General features: G+C 42.0%; 3 protein-coding genes across 7 annotated transcripts in view; 1 reads left to right on the top strand and 2 right to left on the bottom strand.

Annotated features, from left to right (window-relative positions):
* LOC144061127 (coiled-coil domain-containing protein 172-like) overlaps window positions 1–5,593 on the bottom strand; it is a 115,830-nt gene extending 110,237 nt beyond the window's left edge. The window contains exons 1-2 of the mRNA XM_077581264.1: window positions 5,459–5,593; window positions 4,143–4,229 (exon numbers count right to left, since the gene is read on the bottom strand). Coding sequence (XP_077437390.1) covers window positions 4,143–4,152 — 10 coding nt within the window. The 5' untranslated portion in view covers window positions 4,153–4,229; window positions 5,459–5,593. The remainder of the gene's footprint in view (window positions 1–4,142; window positions 4,230–5,458) is intronic.
* gfra1a (gdnf family receptor alpha 1a) overlaps window positions 1–16,156 on the top strand; it is a 48,443-nt gene extending 32,287 nt beyond the window's left edge. For both annotated transcript variants that reach the window (XM_077581259.1, XM_077581260.1), the window contains 7 exons: window positions 3,291–3,469; window positions 6,648–6,820; window positions 8,250–8,359; window positions 10,446–10,580; window positions 11,809–11,981; window positions 13,649–13,696; window positions 14,436–16,156. In XM_077581259.1, the coding sequence (XP_077437385.1) occupies window positions 3,291–3,469; window positions 6,648–6,820; window positions 8,250–8,359; window positions 10,446–10,580; window positions 11,809–11,981; window positions 13,649–13,696; window positions 14,436–14,591 (974 nt within the window). In that variant the 3' untranslated portion in view covers window positions 14,592–16,156. The remainder of the gene's footprint in view (window positions 1–3,290; window positions 3,470–6,647; window positions 6,821–8,249; window positions 8,360–10,445; window positions 10,581–11,808; window positions 11,982–13,648; window positions 13,697–14,435) is intronic.
* The window catches only part of atrnl1a (attractin-like 1a), a 90,422-nt gene continuing 76,299 nt past the window's right edge, over window positions 6,530–20,652 (bottom strand). Inside the window, exons 29-32 of one of the 4 annotated variants that reach the window (XR_013296089.1) lie at window positions 19,978–20,092; window positions 18,967–19,116; window positions 16,035–16,112; window positions 6,530–6,592 (exon numbers count right to left, since the gene is read on the bottom strand). Coding sequence is in view for 3 of the 4 variants with exons in the window: in XM_077581248.1 (XP_077437374.1) it covers window positions 18,816–19,116; window positions 19,978–20,092 (416 nt within the window). In the remaining variant the exon portion in view is untranslated. Of the gene's footprint in view, window positions 6,593–15,896; window positions 16,113–18,617; window positions 19,117–19,977; window positions 20,093–20,652 lie in introns of those variants that run through there. The other 3 variants (XM_077581249.1, XM_077581248.1, XM_077581250.1) reach the window with 3 other exon arrangements.

Below are 20,652 nucleotides of genomic sequence, written 5' to 3'. Positions count from 1 at the left end.
TTGCAAAATATAGAATGGCTGACTGCGCTTTTTTTAAAGTGCCGCCTGTGTGTTGTCGGCCATGTTGTTAGTGGGCGCGGCGCACGATTTGAACCAAGGAAGCCACACACACAAAAACGGACAAATTCAAACGAACCAATCAAATTGATGAATCAGCGAGTGGCGCGTGTCGCCTTTGGGGCTCGTTTATGAAGAAGAATCAGCAATGCGTGAAGCAAAACTCTTTGTTTGTCACTTGAGTGGCGTGGCCTTGGCGGGGGTCCCATTCTGCGGGGGGTTGAAAAAGCGCAGATTGGCTATTGATTGTTTCTTCCCAAACAAGCCGCGGCGTGCCCGCCGTTTCCTGCTCCCGCCTCAAAACAGCCAGCTCTCCCCCCCAGGAGCGAACGATCGATGGCAAATTGTGTCTCGACCGCGTCGCCGAGGTGGCGTCCGCAGACGGCGCTGAAGACGAGGACGAGCTGGCCTTCCTCCCTGTTCAATTTTTCTGTCGTCTCATCCAGTATTTTCCAGCATTTTCTGTATCCTCCCTGACCTTTTTTCATCTGATATTGTCATCTTTGTATGGGAGATTGTTGTCAATTCCAGTACTTGCCAGAAACCTCTACAGGTCCTTTAATATTCGCTTACTAAACCACTTTTCTCCTGGAGATTGTTGTCTCGCCTTTTACACAGTAGAACACAGCCAGAACATGCAAGAAATTCCTGAAGCTGCTTTCATTTTCTCCTCGCCACCTCCAAGAACACTTTTCCTCCTCATCCTTACATTAAAATACGGAAGATTGTTGTCACATGCATTCTTATCCTTTTATCAGGGGGCGGGAGATTGTTGTCACATGTAGGACACAGCAAGCTTTTGCTAAAACAACAACATTGCAGCTCTCCTGACAGCCTCTTTGACCTCCGTTTCTTTTCCTCACAGTAGGGGAGCTTGTTATCACGCGTATTGTTTGAGATGTTCACGTGTAGTACACACATACCATTACTTGCCAACAATTCCCACAGTAATGTTATCCTGCCAGCCTCGTTGACCTCTTTTCGTTGCGGCTTTTCTCCTGTTCGACAAGCTGTTGTTAACGAATACAACGTCACCCCCGTCATCAACCTCGGTACCCCCCCCCCCCCCCACCCTTTGCAGCACCTCCCAGTTGGACTACTTGCGATCTCCATCCCCCTCCGTTTGAAGTATTGCGTCTCATTAGCACACTTTGGAATCGAGTTCACGGGCCGCCTGCTCCCAGATGTTTGTCATGCTGCCCCCCCCCCCCCCCCCGGCTTAATTGGCGCTGCTTAATTAGACAGAAAAGACTCTTTTTGCTCCATTTTCAGCAACGCAGCAGCACGGACGTGCAAACGGTCATTCGAGGCCCATCACTGGGAATTAGCGTGCGCGCCGGCACCGTGCGTCGGAAGCAAACACGCTCATGTGCGCTCGCTACATGTTGTCCGCCAACGGACAGTCGTCACGATCATGTCATGCATGTTTTGGGTACTTCTCTTCGCCATCAAAGCTTCTGTTACATTTTGGACACTTTGCATTTAGCAACACATTCTACTGTTCATGAAAGGCTACAAGTAGTTCCCTTAAAGTCGATTAACGGGAATTGGGTTTCCAGTCAGTGGTTCTTAACCACGTTGGGGGTACTGAGCACGCAAGTTTCATACGTGCATTTACTGAACACTTTTTTGTAATCGGGATATTTTTTCCCCACATTTCACTTTCAAAACATACTTTTGACCAAAGGCGTTTCAAACATTGCTCACCAGCAGTGTGATTGTCTAGCAACGTTGCATAAGTGATCATTTCAAAATACAAACAATGGAAGGCATGAACGGAATAGTCATAAAAGTGTTGCATAGTCATATTGACGCGTTTCCCAAATCTTGCGAGAAGCCACTAACATGATCAGTGAGTGTCTTCACATGAATGAACGTCATTACCTACAGCTGTCGCTAACAAATCTTTTTAGAATTGATGATCCTATTAACAATAACAATTGTAGCAACAATAATTATGATTAAAGGTAATTTGAGCAAATGTGTTATCTGAGAAGTGTGTATGAAACTGGTAGCCGTCGCACAAATGAGCAGCCGAGACGCAAGTCTCAGCTTCAAAAAGTTTGCTGCGGATGAATTTGATATTCTCAGCTGCACATCAAATCACGGCGTTCAAAGAACAAATCATGAATTTCTCTGTAAAAGCAAAAATGCAACACAATAGATATTTATATACTTTTGCTTTCCAAAGAGAAGTTGAGGAATGCTCAGCTTCAACTTGGCAAGTGGCACTCATCATTTTCACTGCAAAGTCTTTCTTCATATTTATGTCTCGCGTGCTCATAAAGATGTCTTGAGCCCCTCAAAGGCGTTCTACGTTTACGCTACGCCAACAGACTTTTCGAGTTGTTCTGAATCATGCGAGTGGCGTGAACGCAACGGCAGAGACGGGCGGTCTTGACCTCCGCTGAACCCCTGAGACTGACTCACTGAACCCTGGAATTTGATCAAACGCGCGTTGGGAATCAGCAAAAGTTGCCCGACGAGGCCTCAAAACATGAACAGTCTCAAACTCATTCATTTAACACGTTCAAATTAATCAATCAAGCAATAGTCATCTGTCGATATATTGCGGTCACTTTGAAAAAGTTGCACATTTGTCAAAGGTGCTAAAATACGCCTCCAAAACAATTTGCAATCTATAGTGACCATTTTTAAAGCACTTACTATTCATTTGATTTGCTCAAAAATGCCACGAAACAGAAAGTCGAGGAAAACATCAAACGGATTATCTTTCGTCACCGCAGTATTACAAAGAGAAATATTGTTTGGATTGTAGTTTTGAGTCGTTTCTTTGCAAAGGCCTCTGATTCCATCGTCACATCTCTAAACGCGAGAGGAGGGGGTGTAAGAGAGGGAATGGGCAATAAAACAGACCAAAATCCAGATGACAGGGGCGAAGGCAGAGCAAGAGGCAAGAGTGCAAAACGAGGTCAAGATGTAAACATTCTACAGAGTCGTTGGCTAGAACGCGTCGTTGAGTGCTGGAGCCCGAATATGGAATGCTCTAGAACCTGCAGACTTTTTTTTAGTCAACAAAAGACCAGAATGTTGTGAACACAGGTTTCGCTACGGAACTTATATTACGGTTAGCAGATTACATTGAAGAGGTTGGGGTCCGGGTTGATGGAGGGAGAAAACGAGGATTGGCAAGTTTTGTTTCCGAGTGACGGCATCAATGTCAAATTTCCACTCGGTCCCGACTCGTTTTGTCTGCTTTGGTCTGTGATCAGGCGAGCCGGCGGTGGCTCGGGAGAACAACTGCCTGAACGCAGCCAAGGCCTGCAACCTGAACGACACGTGCAAGAAGTACCGCTCGGCCTACATCAGCCCGTGCACAAGCCGCGTGTCCACCGCCGAAGTCTGCAACAAGAGGAAGTGCCACAAGGCCCTCAGGCAGTTCTTCGACAAGGTACGCACGGGTGGGAGTCGGGGTACGATTGCTCACTTGACTTGAAAATGCCTTTTTCACAGTCAGGCATCAACTTCGATTCAAAAAGACGATTTCGCTTAACGTCGTCAGATAAATATTTGCAACTGAAAGATTTCTTTGGCTAATGAAATTTTTGCTGCCTTCATCTTAACACTCGACTGTAAACTGTCATCTGGCAGGTGTGATGTTTGCTTTTAAGATGTCCAGCGTAGCGTTTAAATCTTCTGCTTTATTCACAACATTTTCTTTCCTTGGACTTTTGCATGCTTTAGTGAAATTACAGAAATAATCAAACAAAATATCCAAAGTGCCAGAGCAGGAAGATGAAGGAATGAGTCAGAAAATGAGCGCGCTTCCAATTTTCAACGTGGATTTAGTCGTCAAAGCACAAAAGATGTTTTGCGATCCGAATGATCGTTCCTAGCGCGTCCATGCGGAACCACTTCAGTGGGAACAGTTGTCGTAAATAACAAGACGAAAAAACTGAAGAGCAGAAAGAAACCGATGCTTTTATTGTCTGGTTTGACGCCTACGACGTCGGCGGCGGCGGCGGCTCGACTCCGTCAACATTTCAGCGCTTTAAGCGTTTGCGGTTCAATGTTTTGGCTCTTATTGCACATTTTTAAAATGTCAGTTTAAATCTTAAAAATACCTTTTTTCATTGAGTCATCTGCAGCCCACGCTGACTTTCATGCGACAATTTTATCACCGTTGCTGACTGGCCACAATCTCCACTTTTCTGGAAATGAAAACAAATGCGTCAAACTGTGCATGCTTAAAGTCAGTGTTACAGTATATTCTGTATTGCCGTGATATATTGTTGGGCGCCACCGTCAACACAACACCTCAATATCATGTTCATTTGCTAATCTTATTAGATAAAAATAAGATCATTACATTATTCTGTCATTGATTAAAAAGCTACGACGTGCGGTTTCCACCAGGCGTGCCCATCAAAATCATTGGAGAAAATCTTCAAAAGTCAATCAAAGCTAACGATTGTAGTTATTTCAAAAGCCTAAAAGCATAAATATGACGGCGTATTAGGGCCACGTATCATTTTTTATTTTATTTTTTGGAGAGCGGAGGCAATATTCTGAGAAAAAAATACTCTATAAAGTGGCAGATTTGCGAGAGAAAAAAAAACTTCTGAAACTTCTGAGAAACACACGTAGCGTAGCTATAGTATATATTCGTTGGTGGTTAATTGGACACTGTTTGTAAAATGAAAAGGCAGGATAGCTACAGATTCATTCAAGTTGCAAATTTGCGAGTTTTTTTCTCAGAATATTGCCCTATAAAAAATATATATATTTCTACATGGGCCTAATACGGTACACAAGCAACGCAATACATAAAAGAAAAGAAAAAAACAATAGCAGACTAAATTAATGGGCTTCATGTCCGTTCTGCAGCCAAACATTGCAATGATTGATTTTTGACAAAAACAGGCCCTCAAATGTATCAAAACGAACTCGTTTGACTTCTTATGAGGACTTCTTCCTTCCTCTTTGTGACTCTCAGTCTTGAAGAGACATAATTCCACAAGGCTCCCTCCACCGGCTACGTCTAGGCTTATGTGCAGGGTTGTCAGTTTAGGGTTGTCAGTTTAGGGTTCGGGTTAAATTGAGTGGGTTCACTTAAGCTGCCCAAGGTTAGCTTTGTGCTGTCTTCATACCCGACGTGAAGCAAACATTGCCCAAGGCTGGCACTTACTCGTGTGGGCGTTGTTCAAAAGTGCCCTTCTGTTTATTCAGAGTAGCCCAAAAGCAGCCCAGTGCTTACAAAGAAAGTTAACAGCTCAAGCACGAGCTGTTCCGAGCTGCTGATTGCTAGAGAACTTTAAAAATGGGCTGCGTTTTAATGCAAGCCGCTCGAAAAATACACACATGCAAACACACACCGTGTAAACAGATGTACTAATAATTGGAAAATATTTTCGTTTTGCAGTAGATTTAAATGGCTTACCTTAACTGAAATTCTGCATCACATTGGAGTTAAAAGTAGAATCCTGATCGTTTACTGCGCATTTTGCTGCTCTAAATAGTAAATAAGTCAGACGACACTATAACTTACACAGGACTACGGACTTCTTCTTCTACTTCCATTTGATGGTAATCAAATACTTTTGGTTCATTAGCGCCCCCTTCTTTAGCATGGATAACTATGGCTATGAAGAAGGCCAGTGGCGGTAATGCGTGACTTCTACTTCTACTTCCATTTGATGGTTATCAAATACTTTTGGTTCATTAGCGCCCCCTTCTTTAGCATGGATAACTATGGCTATGAAGAAGGCCACTGGCGGTAATGCGTGACTTCTTCTTCTTTCTTATCGCGGTTAGCAGATGCTTTTGGTGCATTACCGCCATCTTATTAAATGGAGTGCATGCATGTGGCATTAATTAAACTGTACTTTAAATGAAAGAAAAAGCGAAAGAGTGAACGCAAATACCCCCCCAAAATAAATCAGGTAAGAAAATGGACATAAAAACACAAAATGTGGATGTGGATAATTATGCACTATGACTGTCAATTTGTCTTTATTTATTTATTAACCACTGGAACCTTAGCATAAAAACCGAGTGTTTTTGCTCATTTATTTACATAGTGCTGCAGTTGTAATTGATTTCAATTATTATTTAGTGTTTTGATCAGGTCATGTTCAATAAAATATACATGATTAATGTAACTGCATTGAATTCAATTATAAATGTAAATATGTTTACTAATGCAGCAAGTAAGAGAAAGAAGTTTCTACTATTTGCAACATTGCTACTTCTGAAAATGTCTTGCAAATAAAAGTAAAATTGGTACTGCATGAAATCCTTAACTGAATTGAAAATCAATGTGAAATCGAATCGATTTTGGAAATCTGAATGGATACCCAGCCATATTTGAGAGGCGGGTTCGACCGGGCATTGGTCATTTTGCAGTTTAGCACGAGCCTGCGTATCCGTTGTGGGCATGAACACAGCTGCCAATCATGAAATACAGAATGAGCTGATGCCGATTTAAATACCTTGGCGGGCCTCATGTGCTGTTTCTTTGGGTCTAAGATCACACCAGATCCAAAACCGAGTCAAATCCAAAATGACTCCGTATCTGTAAAAGAACAGAAGACTTCTCTTAATTGTTGATCTCCATTTGGGTGTGTTAGGTTCCCGCCAAGCACAGCTACGGGATGCTGTTCTGCTCGTGCCCACTCAGCGACCAGACGGCCTGCTCGGAACGCCGGCGGCAGACCATCGTGCCCGTCTGCTCCTACGAGGAGAAGCACAAGCCCAACTGTCTGGAGCTGCAGGCCTCGTGCAAGACCAACTACATCTGCAGGTGACGCCGCAAAACCACACTTGAGCCTCCTTGACGTGAGCCGCGCTGTTCTTAGATTTGACTTTTGAAAATTGCTTCATTAAAAGGTTTCTTTTTCTAAATGTGTTCATCTCAGTAAAAATGTGTCCATTGATTTAGTGTAAAACAAAATCTAGCAATAATAGTAAAATAAGCAATTTTACATAAAAATACGTTTTATTAGATAACTAAAGTATAAATATTATGAAAACTTTTGAGAACATTTGATTTTTATCCCCTCAAATGTAGAATAAAATATGTAAAATATTTTTGATACAATAATTGTTTTAAAATATGCTCAACTTGTATTATGAATTGTGATCAACTATATTTAATTAAATAAACAATTACATGTATGTAAAATTGCCTAATTCATGTATGATTGTATGAAAATCCATCAAATTATTTGAAACAAATTGAATCTGGAAATGTACTTCGCAATCAGCGTGTTAGTGTGTGTGCGTGTCCTCACATTACTGTTGACGACCTCTCTGACCTCAGACAGCCGACGTAAACACGCTAATGCTAATGACGCTGCACTAATTCAGTGATGGGCACATGACATCATCACCAGCATTCCTCCGTGTGTGTGTGCGTGTGTGTGTGTTGCACAGTCTCCAGAGCTTGTGGCTCACCAGAATTAAATTGAAGCATCATAAATGAGCTCCATTTGGACCAAGGCATTGCCTCACACACACACACACACACACACACACACACACACACACACACTGACTGCGCAGTAAATTTTGAACTCGCGTTAGCGTCCCGTCTTGCTCCGGTGCCATCACACACTTGGCGGTCCATTTGTCAGGTGGCGGCGAGATGAATGGACGTCTGGCGTTTTGCCTCCGCCTCCCTCGCCAAATATGTCGGCCATTTGTAAGATTCTCTGCTGACTGACTGCGAACATCTGACGGATCGCTGCTGACAACACGTCAGAAGCTTTCGCCCGCTATAGCGAGGTTTGTTTATATTGCTTTTTTTCAAGCAATTTTTTTTTTTTTACAGTTCACCATGGGGGCAGCCCAATCACCTGTGAATAGTGAAAATCAGCATATAATTGACAGCCATTATATTGCAAAAAAATCAAATGAGTGATCAAGCCAATAAACATGGCCGAAAAACAGGTTTTGCCCCCGCCCGCCCCGCCACAAAAGCAAATTTTAATATTGAAAATGAATCCACTAATGGGTGAAGCCACATCTGCACTTTAGAGGAAATACGAATTTCGAGTTGCGTCAATTCAGTGTAGTACCACATTGTGCCACCACATGCCAGGCAGCACTGAGCACTGCTGGGAGACATGCAGCGTAAAAAGAATAAGAGCAGAGTTGTACGCTGCTCAGTGTGCGTAGTGAATTTTGTGGCTTCCACCTGCAAGTGAAATGACTTGCTGATATTTTTGCAGGTCACGTCTGGCCGACTTCTTCGCCAACTGCCAGTCGGAAGCGCGCTCGCTGTCAGGCTGCCTGAAGGAAAACTACGCCGACTGTTTGCTGGCCTATTCGGGCCTCATCGGTGAGTTGAGGCTCGGTCGGCCATTTTGTCTGACCTGTGGATCCGTTTCCAAGTCCAAGCCGGGAGACTCAAAGTTGGAGTCATGAGCTGAAATGAACCAATAATGTAAAAGACGATGTACTGTAATGCCCTGGCATGTGGGCAAGGAGAGCCGCAGTTGCTGACGCGACTGCCAAAACCACAAATACGATAGACGAACACTTGAAAAGAGATGCCGTAAGCAACAACTCACAAGGCCACACCCCTTAAAGGTGCACATACACATTACTTACAGGAATGTAAATGAAACAGAATAATTGGTCAACTTTCATCAAACGTTGGCCAACATTTCCGTTGTGTCTTCGAATGGGCCCTGAGGACTCTTGATGAGTTGACGAGTCTACATTTGTTACCTTCGTAAACTCGCACACGTTCGTCCTCACAGCTTAAGATGCAAATTGCGTTACATTTCATGAAAATGAAATAATCCGAAATCTCCTAAATTTGCCATCACGATCTTCAGAAAAAATGTTACGAATCCCAAAATGTCATTCGGGCCTTATAACAGGAAATGACATCGAAAATGTGAACGATATCGCAGAACATTTATTTATAGACATTTGTTCCTTTTTGAATGTTAACTTGCGCCAAAAATTCAAAGTCAGCCAATTGTTTTTCAAAATGAAATGCAGTCGGATATAGTTAATGTTGTCATTTTATGAAAATGGTACTTGATTGTTAGCATGTGTTTTTGTGTTGTTGTTTTTTTGCTTTGTCATTGTTTGTGCAGCCGTGAATGAGTGAATAATTGCGTTTTTGGGGGCGTCTGGAACAGATTGATGCCATTTGAGTTCTTTTCATTGATTTTGATATGCGAGCACACACGCGCGCACGCACGCGCGCACGCACGCGCGCATCCTCCCTGCTAAAAACAAGTGCACGCTCTCACAATGTCCCCATGTAGCCCCTCCCATCCCCTAAAAACAAAAGGCTAAAGGTTCTGGAGCGAGGCCAGCGCCTTTTGGGGGAGTGAAGAATCACTGACTGAAGCAATTTACTCGCTCTCGCTTCTTCTCTTCTCCTCTGCCCTCCACTTCCTGTTTGCGCACACACACACACACACACAAACGATCTGACAGTATCAATGCACTAACACTGCTGTTATTCATCACCGACACACACACACACACACACACACACACACACACACACACACACACGAGCTGTCCAAGCAAGCAAGCATCCTGAGACTTGTGGAAAAAGTCTTCAATCTCAAAGTTTATCCAGCCTGAACAAGCGCTTGCTTGCCAGCATCCTTCATGTTCGAGGTTGGTCTTTTCAAGCCATCTTGGACTGATTTATTTGATGTGTTCCCGGCCTCACTCGGCTCCATAAGTATTGGGACACTGACACCGTTTTGGACTTACCAAAATCACACCTGGACAGGAAAAAAAACACGTGGCCATTAAAATAGCATATAGTGGTGACTTGAGATACAACGTCTCTTTTGTTGTACGATCACGCTCGCAACTCAAAACATTCTTATCCCAAATCATATCTCTCCATTGAAATGAATGGAAATGCCATTCATCGGTTCCAGCACCACCAAAAAACACATTTCAAATGTAAGTAAAATAGCATTCTATAATGGTTCATTTATTTAAAGGGATACTTGATTCATTGAGAGCCATTTTCAGCAGTCAAAAGTTAATATTTTGTCTATAATTAATGTAGTAACTTCATTATTTTTCATGTACAATTAATACTTTTAAAAACCAATGCTTCTACTTGCTGTCGACTTAAGAGGACATCACCTGTGCTGAGGAAGTAGATAACGACCAATCATGGCTCAGTTTACTGACCAAACCCAGAAAACAGGTCAGTCGACAGCAAGTGAAAAAAATAAAGTTTTAAAGTTATTAATTGTAAATGAAAAATATTCTGAACAAAATTCTTTCCCAAAAATTGTTACCGCTGAAAAAGGCTCAATGAGTATAAAGTATCCCTTTAAAAAAAAAAAGACATGGTTGTAAGTTGCTTGATTTCCACTTGTGAACGCAAGATGCTTGTGAGGCCGTAAACGTTTTTGTGTGTTGTGCGCGGGCAGGCACGGTGGTGACCCCCAACTACCTTCGCTCCCCCAAGATCAGCGTCTCCCCGTACTGCGACTGCAGCAACAGCGGCAGCAACAAGGACGAGTGTGACAAGCTGGCCACCTTCTTCACCGACAACACGTGCCTGCGTGAGTCCAGACAAACAAACAAACAAACAAACATCCCCACTTAATGCAACGTGTCTGACGATTCCTTGCGGATAATCGGACGCATTTTTGTCCGACAATGCCTTCGGCTCTGCGGGGGGGCCAACATCTCGCCAACAAGGGTTTGAATTCAGCTTAAATGGACTCGATTATTTTGATGGAGCATTCAAGAAAAAGACAACAAAATTGACAAAGGTGGGGAAAAACAGCACTTAAGTGCACATCTGCACCAGATGTTTGCATAAATCTGTGCACATAAACACAAACAAGGTCAGGCAATTTGAAGGCGCCACAAGATTCTGGTTTTTGCTTAGGAACATGTCCTGTCCTGTCCTGTCCTATGAGAGTGAGACAATCTGCAATTAGTTAGAGGCAAGTTTTGGGAAATCTGCATAATTATGCTTTAAAAACACAGAAACCACCAATATCCAAATTTGCTCCACTTTTTTCCCACGATGCTATCAGTCATCTTATTTTTTTACAAAATTGTCCAATCAAAAGTGTGGAAATGCCTTCCTCTCTTTCATGATTGCAATGTTAAGGGCTCGACAAACATGCCGTTTTTTTGCTTTCCTGAAACGTGACCCGGCAGAGTGACTTTCCACATGTGAGAGTTTTGGCACGATCGTCGCACTTGCGTTGCAAGCTTTTGACAGCCGCCGTCCAATCATCAGTGGACGTCGGCAGCTGTGAGCAGAAGCGCTAACGGAAGCGCTGGCTAAGTAGCCGCTGGCTCTCTCGGATTTAATCGAAGCCCTCAGCCCGCAACCATCAACTTTTATTTCCGAACTGGGACCACCCAAACGAGCTCCTGATTGACGCGCAGATAAATGTTTCAAATGACCCGCTTGGATTCACGCTGCGCACTTACGGAAAAAAGTCATGTTTGCAATCATATGAAAAACTGCTGCTATGGGAAAAAAATATTGCTTTTTTTTTTTACTTACTTTAACTCTTTAACACTTTTTGCTATTTTTGAGTTGCGATTTCTGTTGGTGCCGAAAAAAAACCTCTTAAGACACTAAAAGCCATTTGAAGGAAGAGGAGAAAAATCATACGGTATATCCAAAAATGGAATTATAATCTTCAGAAACGTCTTCAACTGCAAATAATTCAAATACTAACGTTAAGCAAAGGAACCAGAAATCATCCGGGAACGTGTGCAAGGTCATCTTCCGCCGCGTTCACTGGAACCTGTGTCCATGCGCAGGCAACGCCATCCAGGCCTTCGGGAACGGGACGGACATGGGCGTGTGGCAGCCCATTTCTCCCGCCCAGACCACCACCGCCGTCACGTCGCCGCAGCAACGCAACCGCAGCAACAACCTGGACAACCACATCAACACCGACTCGTCAATATACCACTTCTGCGGGAGTTTGCAGGTGCGTGTGTGTGCGTGCGTGTTTGTGTGTGTGTGTGTGCGTGTGTGCGTGCGTGTGTGCGCGCGCGCGTGTGTAGCTTGCCGAGTTGCGCCGTTCACACCGGCGGGAATTGAGCGAGCGCAGCTGATGAAACGGAGCCGCGGCTGGCGGCAATGGCGCCTGCGGGCAGGAAGTCCGTCAGTGACGTTCGTGTCGTTAGCACACAAGCGCAATTCAAATACAAGACCACATTCAACATTTGATCTTTTTTTGACACAGAAAATGCTAATGATAATAATGAGATCATTCCAAAAAAGTTTTGTCTTTTTGTTAGTCTTTTTCCCTTCTGAGATTCGTTTTACTTCTCATGATGACCAACAAGTGAATTCATTCCCAGCAAGTATTACGGTCAAAAAAATATTGATGAGCATTTTTCAAAGTAAACGCAGACATTTACAAATGTCTTATTTTGATCATCAGGCTACTTTGATGGAGGACTAAATCCATCGCACAATATTTACTGTTGAGAGGTTCAAATTTTGAGGATGTGCACAATTTCAAGTGAACAAGGTCTGCTAATCTATTAGTTGTCAATGAATGGATTCATTGTTGCACCAGAAAAGTTGCTGTAAGTTGTAAAGTAGCTTCATTCTGTTAGCAGCCATGTTGTTAGTGTAAGCGACGCATCTCACTATAATGATCAATAATCTTCATTTAATCTAATGAAACAGAAAAATAATGTTGATTTAATTGATAACAACAATATTGATCATCAAATTTTATGCAAACGCATGCCGCTAGCTTCCGGCACTTGACTTTGTGTGTCCAACAAACAAAGCGAGCGAGATTTGTGTTTGTTTTAACTTCATGTAAAGAAAAAAAGTTGTATTTGTCTGTTTCGCTTGCGAGCTAAACATTTGCTGTCTGTTTTCATGTTGTGTTTTAAACAAGCTCCGCACAATGCAAAGTGAAGGAAAAGGCCGCACGTTGGCATGCACACAACCGCGCGCGCGCGCACGCGTAGCCTGCGGGTTTAGCGTCGCGCTCCGTATGGAAATGCGCCGCATGCTAATGTGACTTTTGCAAGCGTCCAGGTTGTAGACGGAGCAGACGCGAATACATTTTTTTTGTTTATCTCTTTGAATTGGAAATGAGCCACTTACGTGAATATTGTTTTTAGAATTGACATTTTCCAGATTTTACTTTTGGTTTGAAGGGTCAGCGCGCGCACGCTTTCTTTCTTACCTTGCATTTCTTGGAAGTCCCTCAAGCAGCAGTACTGAGCGCTAAAAGTCATTCCTTCCATTTTTGGTGCCCGCAGAGCTTTCTTGCCGTCACGCAATCAAACGCGGATGGCGAGACGCTGATTACTCGCCACACTTGCAATCAACAGCAAACATCTCGGCCGACTTTTAATTCCGGGAATATTTTATTTATTTATTTTCAAAATTATTTCATTCGCTTAGCCACTGCGGCTGACAAGCAGGGAGTAGAATCACACACAGGAAGTGTAACGCAAATCAACAACTGAACAGGAAGCTGTAAAATGGAAAGCTAGTGACAAACAGGAAGTGTAACAACACACAACAGGAAGATATGAGAAGAGTTCAACAAAACAGGAAGTGTAAGGATACACAGGAAGTGTTGCAACTGCTGACTTTTTTTTCTTTTCTTTTTTTCTTGAACAGGCCCAGAAGTTGAAGTCCAACTCGAGCGCTGACAGCATCTTCTGCGTGGTAAGTCGTCGTCGTCATTCAACTTCTTGGCCACTATTTGACCACATGCCACGTTAGCTTAGCCGCCTAGCATCTCGGTTAGCCTGAGCTAAACAGAGTCTACTCAAAGTGGAGGTGGAGGTGTCACGTGACCCGCGAAGGCTGCGGCCTCCTCGCGGACTTCCTTGGAGGTGGCGAAGGCGACGCGTCCTCGCAAAGTTCACGGCAAATGTCAGTGTGTACAATCAGTGACATTTGCTGGCGCCTAGCGAGAGATGACCCGCCTGTTAGCTTGCAGCTTTATTAGCTTACGCTAGCACACACACGCGCACGCAGGAAGAAACGGCGAGCTTTCTGCGGTGGCATTTAGTGGTAATAAAAACAACCTTTTGATGTCAAAGTAGATTAATTTATTTAAGCACGGTCAGCGTTGAGTTGTTTTCAACTTTTTATAACAATTTAATTTCAGTTTTTTTAATGGTAATAAATAGTAGGTTTTTTTTCACATTTAAAAATAATACATTTTTACATTATAATTTTGGTTTTCAATTTTTGTCTATATATGTACCATGCGGTTTAGTTTTGAGTTTTTAAATAGTTTTTTTCATATGCAAAATAGTTTCAGGTTTTGTGCTTGGATTGTTGTCGTTTGGTTTATTCTTGTGGCGTCGCAGAATTGCGAATTTTCAACTGCGCTGAACTAACAGGAACATTTGTTGAAACTATTGCGTGCCATCCAGTTTGCCGCGTTTTGTTGCAGGACCCTCAGATGGACGGTCCCAGCACATCCAACGCCATCGTGAGAAACTCGTCCGTCCGCCGACGAACTTCCTGGCTAACGGCTCTGCTGCCCCCGCTGCTGTGGTTGTGCTACTGCGGACGCCATCTTGCGTCCTCACCGGACGACTTGTTGTAGCCTCACCGGACTGACAAAATGAATTTATAAGGGAAAAAAAATAACCCGTCAAATTGTTTCTTTCCTTCTCCTTCCTCACGGTACGAATTCCCTCCGGATTGTGTTTGATTCTTCATTTTTTTAAATCTTTTTTTTTACTTTGGGCTGTGATTGACTTTCTGATGTACGTTTTTCTTTGCGTTGGTCAAGAATGCGGGAAGTGGATGCTACTAACGTGTAGACGCAATTTATGAAAAACTAAAAGTTTCATCAGTTAGCACATTGATGCTAATGAGCTAGCTCACTACTTTTTTTCAGTTTGAGAAAGATTCAACACATGCAGAAACTTTTGTGTTGAAGTTGCCATTTTAGGAACATTTCCACGTATCTTTTGATAAATCCAACAAAAAGTCTCATGAAGCAATTGTTGAAAAGACACCAGGAAACGGCCATTTTAGCATTTTTAGGGTCAATTCCAGAAGTCCCATTGTGACCCTATTTGGCGCACCTCTAATAGCCAGATGAATGATTGGACAATTAGACATGAAATACAATTTTTAATTTGCTGGAATGCAGCGGACATTTAAACATAATAATGATTTTTTTTTGCTAATGTCGTTAGCCTTGAAAGTTATCCGCCCACTGAATGTCTCTGGTCCCTTGGCCATTCAAACTACTACTGGACCTGCCGCTAAGCTAAGCTAAACTAAAGAGCAGCAACGTGAGAATCTTGTTTTGTAGTAGAGATGATTAGCCTCGCCATTGTTATCGTCAAAATGGCAACAAGAGGTGCGTCTTGTGGGAATCATGCCAATGCATTGTTTTTTTTTTTGTTTTGTTTTTTTTTATTTAGCAAAGATTCACAATGACATGCAGGAAAAGAAGCGGGCTAGCCATGCAAGCGTTAGCTTCTCGCTATCATCTGTACAGCGTAATCACAACGTACTGAGAAATCCAAAGCATTTTACTCGGATGAACTCCAAACGAGGAAAAAGGAGTTTGCTAACGCTAACGTGTATATCAGCCGATGTAAATGGAGTGGGGGGGGGACTCACAAAACTTTGATTTCTTATTCTTTGGTCAACGATTTTGACTTGAAAGATTCTCGTTTTTTACGTATACGTCTATTTTCTCCTGCTCTGTATGCGATATAGAAAAAATTCCATTCGCATTTGTAAACACAACCCAAGAAGAGAATATCCGTGTAACTCCTGTTGTAACTTCAATATAAGCAAATTTGTTTACGATGTTGCTTAAATATGACGATGTTTATTTTCATTTTTGGGACAAAAATTTGAATTATTTTTCTACATTTTGATTGTTTGATTTGCTCTTCTTTGGCGCGTTGAAAATGAATGAAGGCCTAAGCTTGTTTTTAATAATAGCGATATTATTATTATATTCATGATGAGACGCATGGTGGTTGAGGGTTTCAAGATGGCGTCACCCATGTTTTCGACTCACAAGACAACAGATGGCGAGTCTTCTTCTACTTCTTCTTCGGCTTCCCGCCATCGTCTTCGCTTGTGAAAAATGTCAAATCTGTTGTACAAATAACCAAACATTAAAAATGTTCAATCACCCAACTTGACTCACTTGTGCTCTTTTGCCAACAAAATGCTCACCCTTTTGTCACGTTACTAGCCTATGCAGTTAGCTTAGCTTTGGTAAAAAAAAATATGTTGAGAACACAATTTCTTTAAAATAAAAAATACGGTTCACGACATTTTTTGTGGGGAGAAACCAAATTTTTTATTTAATGGTGATTATTTTCCACCCTAAAATGAACCATCACAATACACCTCACATTTTACATAGCTGTTTTATAATAATAAAAACAATTATTTCATTTTGAAAATGTAAGACATTTTTTCATGGAAAGTAAAAATCTTTTCTTTTTTTTTACGGGGAAAAAAATCATGCAATAGTTCAAGTTTATGTAGTCAGACAACTTTTTTTTTTTTTTAACAACACATTTTTGTGTTGCAAAAAATTGTTTTGTGCAAAATTGCAGTTTTTAAATGAAAAATGAGTCTTTTATTAAAAAAAATATTTTATTCTGGTCAAAAATAATTTTTCCATATTTTTTTCACTCGCAAAATGAAAAGTTTTTTGCTGAATAAAAATATATTTCTGAATGCAAAATTAAAACTTTCCCCACTAGATTTTTAAAAATGTTTTTTTTTTTATGCTGACAAAAACAGCCTTTTTTGCAAAACAGCTAAATTTTGGGATGAAAAATTAACTTAAATGAAAGAAATTCTTGAAAATATTTGTTTTTGACATAAATACAAATGCAACTTCTTGCGTGAAAATGTAACAATGTTGCACAAAAAATCTACATGGATGAGTTTTGATTATTAGCATTTGCAAAGCATCTTAACGAGTCGCCCGGTTGTCGTTTTTTCACCTGAGCTTGGTTAGCGGAAGCTTGCTGAGAGGACGCTGTAAAAAATGCTCATATAAATGACGAAGGCGGGTGGGCGGTCGTCCAAACAGGGGGTGGGGGGGGCGCTTTCTCCAGGGTCTGGCCACGAGACCCTGTAGGCTAATTGGCGTCTGGGTGACGAATTGACGGCGAATACGAAAACGTCTCGTTGGAATTGCGACGGCGTTTGGGGACAAGCGACGCAGTTTGACAGCCGACAGCCAGAAAAGAAAAACTCCGGCAATAAAGCTCCAAAAAGCTCCTCTGGGATTCCGGAAAGAAGCTTTTCAAAGCCCGTCATGCTTTCCATGCTCATCACAACAAAAATTGAACAACATGAACACAAACAAAAATACACAAAAAAAGAAAAGAAAAAAATACCACTTGTATACAACAAATAGAAATCATTTTTTTCAAGTTTTTTTTTTGCCAAAAGTACTTTTTTCACAAAGAATGAAAACTTTGTTTTGATAAAAAAATGATTTCTTCCATTCAATAAACATAACTTAATTAAAAATAAAAATTAACAATGAAAACCTAATAGTTGTTTAATGCCTTTTTAAATTAAATGAACATATACTTTTTAATATAAAAAATCAATACATTAATGAAATGTTTTAATTATTTAAAATAAAATAAAATAAAAAATAACAAAATATTAAAATAACAAAAAAAATCCTTTTTCATTTTGAATATATTGTGTTTTTGGTCATCATTGTGACTCTTTAATCTTAAAAGAGTGTTAAGATTCATATTTCTTTATTTGGACATTATTTTGTAACCTTACTTGCATTATCGCCGTCTATTTCAGAGTTGGGAGCCGCTCACATATTGAACTTCCTCGCATCTTCCGACATCACACGACTGGGGGAGGGGGGGGGGTGTTTGGGGTTGGGGGGGGGGGGGCGGCGGGGTCAATAAAGGGAGCATTAAGGAGAGATGAGGGGGATGGGGTGCGCACGGTTGTTTTTCTTGCTGACGCGTGAATCGGCATCGCTGCCAGGCGTCCACTTACGGCTAAAATCGCTCGTCTTTCATGTACACAAAAGAAGCACTTAGCTCCACGCTAATGGCCGCGCGCCTTTTAAAACATCTTCAAACAAAAAAGTCAGATAAACTTGGTCAGCCGTTTTTTTCTTTTTTTTTGTGTGTCTATAAACCAACCTCCATCAACGGGCAGGACCAATATTGTGCTTACTCGCGCACGGGAGACATCAAATTCTATCACGTTTTTTTTCCCCGTAGCTTAAAGTCCAATCAAAATGCTCCTTGTAAGAAAAGTTTATCATGAAAAAAAAGGTTCATTTGGAGTCAACAATTTTGACCTTTGAACATATTGGTAAAATGCAGGCTAAATGCTAACAAAAAATTAGCTTTTTTTCCCCAGAAGCCAGATAAGTCAAAAGGAAAAATCTTATGAGGATAACATGATATATTTGATATTAATTCAGAGGAAAATAGGATTGAATCTTGACAGGATGATGAGTTTTGGGGGTAAAATATTTAACTGTAAAGAAAGCGGTTGTTTATTGGTCCTTACTAAATAAAAAAACATTGATACATTTATTTTTTAATTTTTGTTTTTAAAAGTCTTGGGATGCTAAGAATCAACAGGCAAGTCAGTCAGTAGCAAACTTTTTTTTGTCGACTATACGCAGTCGATAAAGACACAAAAAGATGAAACATATTAACATAAAAATAGTATAAATTTCAAAAGACAGAAACAAAAAAAAGACATTTGACATCATAATGTATGTACTGTAAAAGTTAACAACATGGAGGGTAGCGACATTCCTGCCGTCGCTCACTAACGAGTCCTAATGAGTAAAAAAAAAAAAACTGAAACGTTCCAGAGCAAACGACAAGATTTGTTGGCTTAACTTCCTTTTCAACGACTTCCTTGTTGAGCTCCACAACAAATGAAACATTTCCCAAAATTGTTCCCATCGGGTGAAATTTCCAGCTGACCTGAGGTCCCGGCGTACCGCAGGGCTCAAACGCAAGTCCCCTGGTGGTGCAGCACGTGCGTGCGTTGCTTGAGACCCGGAGCTCGCTGGCGCAAGTCCGCCGCTCGCTGCTGGGAGGCGGAGTCCGCCAGCACGCTGGCCATGGCCAAGCCTACGCAAACGTTCAAAAGACTTCAGCACAATTTGCACTTTAAACTTAGACTTCAAAATGTCTTTCATGAATTATCATCACTCCAATGATTCTTTTGAAAAATGTCATTTTTCCGTTTGTGCACGTTGACTTTGTGCTTGATGTCTAAAATGTGAGTGAAGTCAAAGCAAAGGCGTGTGAAAATGTGGCGTCCTGAAGGAGTTTTCGGCTGGCGGCGGGCCAACATCAATGGAAGACGGCGGCGGGCCTGACCCTCCGCTGAGAGTCTCCCTGGGGGAGGTAAGAGGGGGGGAGCCTTCGCTTTTATCTCCATTTTCGCGCTCCCTGGTGGTTTAACACTTTTTTTCTTTTTGGTAACTCAAAGCGGGAGACGCTTCCCGTCTGCTAACCGGCGGGAGCTAACAACAAGCCGACCGCAAGACTGCCCCTCGAAAAATGAGGATGATTTTTTTTTTTACCAGGGTGCGCGGGATGCTCACCCTCCAAACAGCCTGGTTTAAAACTCGAACTCAAGTCTGAAACCTTAAGTCGACTTTGAAACTTTCAGGTGAAAGCAATTCCAAACTGTGACCAAGACTAGAAACTTGAAACCGAAATTTGTAACCCAGGCTTGAAAGCCATTTTAAACAAAAAGACGAAAACTCACATTAATGACACAATACATTTTTATGTGCTTGAAATTTGGTCGGAAGGCGACAAGTTCAAGCCTCCATTGAATGTCGCACAAAACCCCGCCCACTATTTCATCTTTGAAGGACCCCCACAAACAGACAAAATGGCTCCTTGACACCATTTTACGCTGAGGTCCGAAGCCATTTTTTCCTTTTGCCAAAATATGAAAACAGAAGTTGGCGTGCGTACCGGATTGTCCTGGCGGCGGAATTCCAGACGGCATTCTGGGTAAAAACATCAGCACGGTGAGAACGGCGGCGCTGCTGCCCCAACACGGCTCCACGGCGACGGCCTTCGGCACCGTCTACACGCACACACGCACACACGCACACATTAATTAGACAATCCGAGGTCCTTACAGGCACCGGCGGGACTCGATGTTGTGGGTCACGTTACGACATCCGACGCTACGGCTAATGTTTCCTGGCTATCGATCACCTCCGACCTTTCTGCTCAGCTACGCCGCAAAGGTCACATGCAAAGACCTGATAATTAACCACCCGAATACATCTTACACAAACATACACCTTTTCTATTCATGAGGGCTGCAACAGACATAAAATGGCCGACTAGCTGTGTCTTTTTGGGTATGACTTCCTGAGCCTTATTTTGGGGGTCGATCAAATTTCATGTTGATGACGGAAGCCGACTTTAGGGGCTGAATTTTCACTTGATTTGGAAGAAAACCTCGCAAAAGGCCAAAATGAGGCTAAAATGGCTGCTTTGAACCAAAATGGCCGACTACTCGTGTTTTTTCACATATGTCTTCCTGAGACACTTAAACATAACGACCAAATGTTATGTTTAAGTGTAAGTGGGGGGAGGGGCGGTGCGGGCGCTGATGGATTTTGTTCATATTTCATC

The sequence above is a fragment of the Vanacampus margaritifer genome, chromosome 12, assembly GCF_051991255.1.
Source record: "Vanacampus margaritifer isolate UIUO_Vmar chromosome 12, RoL_Vmar_1.0, whole genome shotgun sequence".
NCBI lineage: Eukaryota > Metazoa > Chordata > Actinopteri > Syngnathiformes > Syngnathidae > Vanacampus > Vanacampus margaritifer.
The sequence above is the reverse complement of the archived record's forward strand: the minus strand, read 5'-3'. Positions and strand labels throughout refer to the sequence as shown.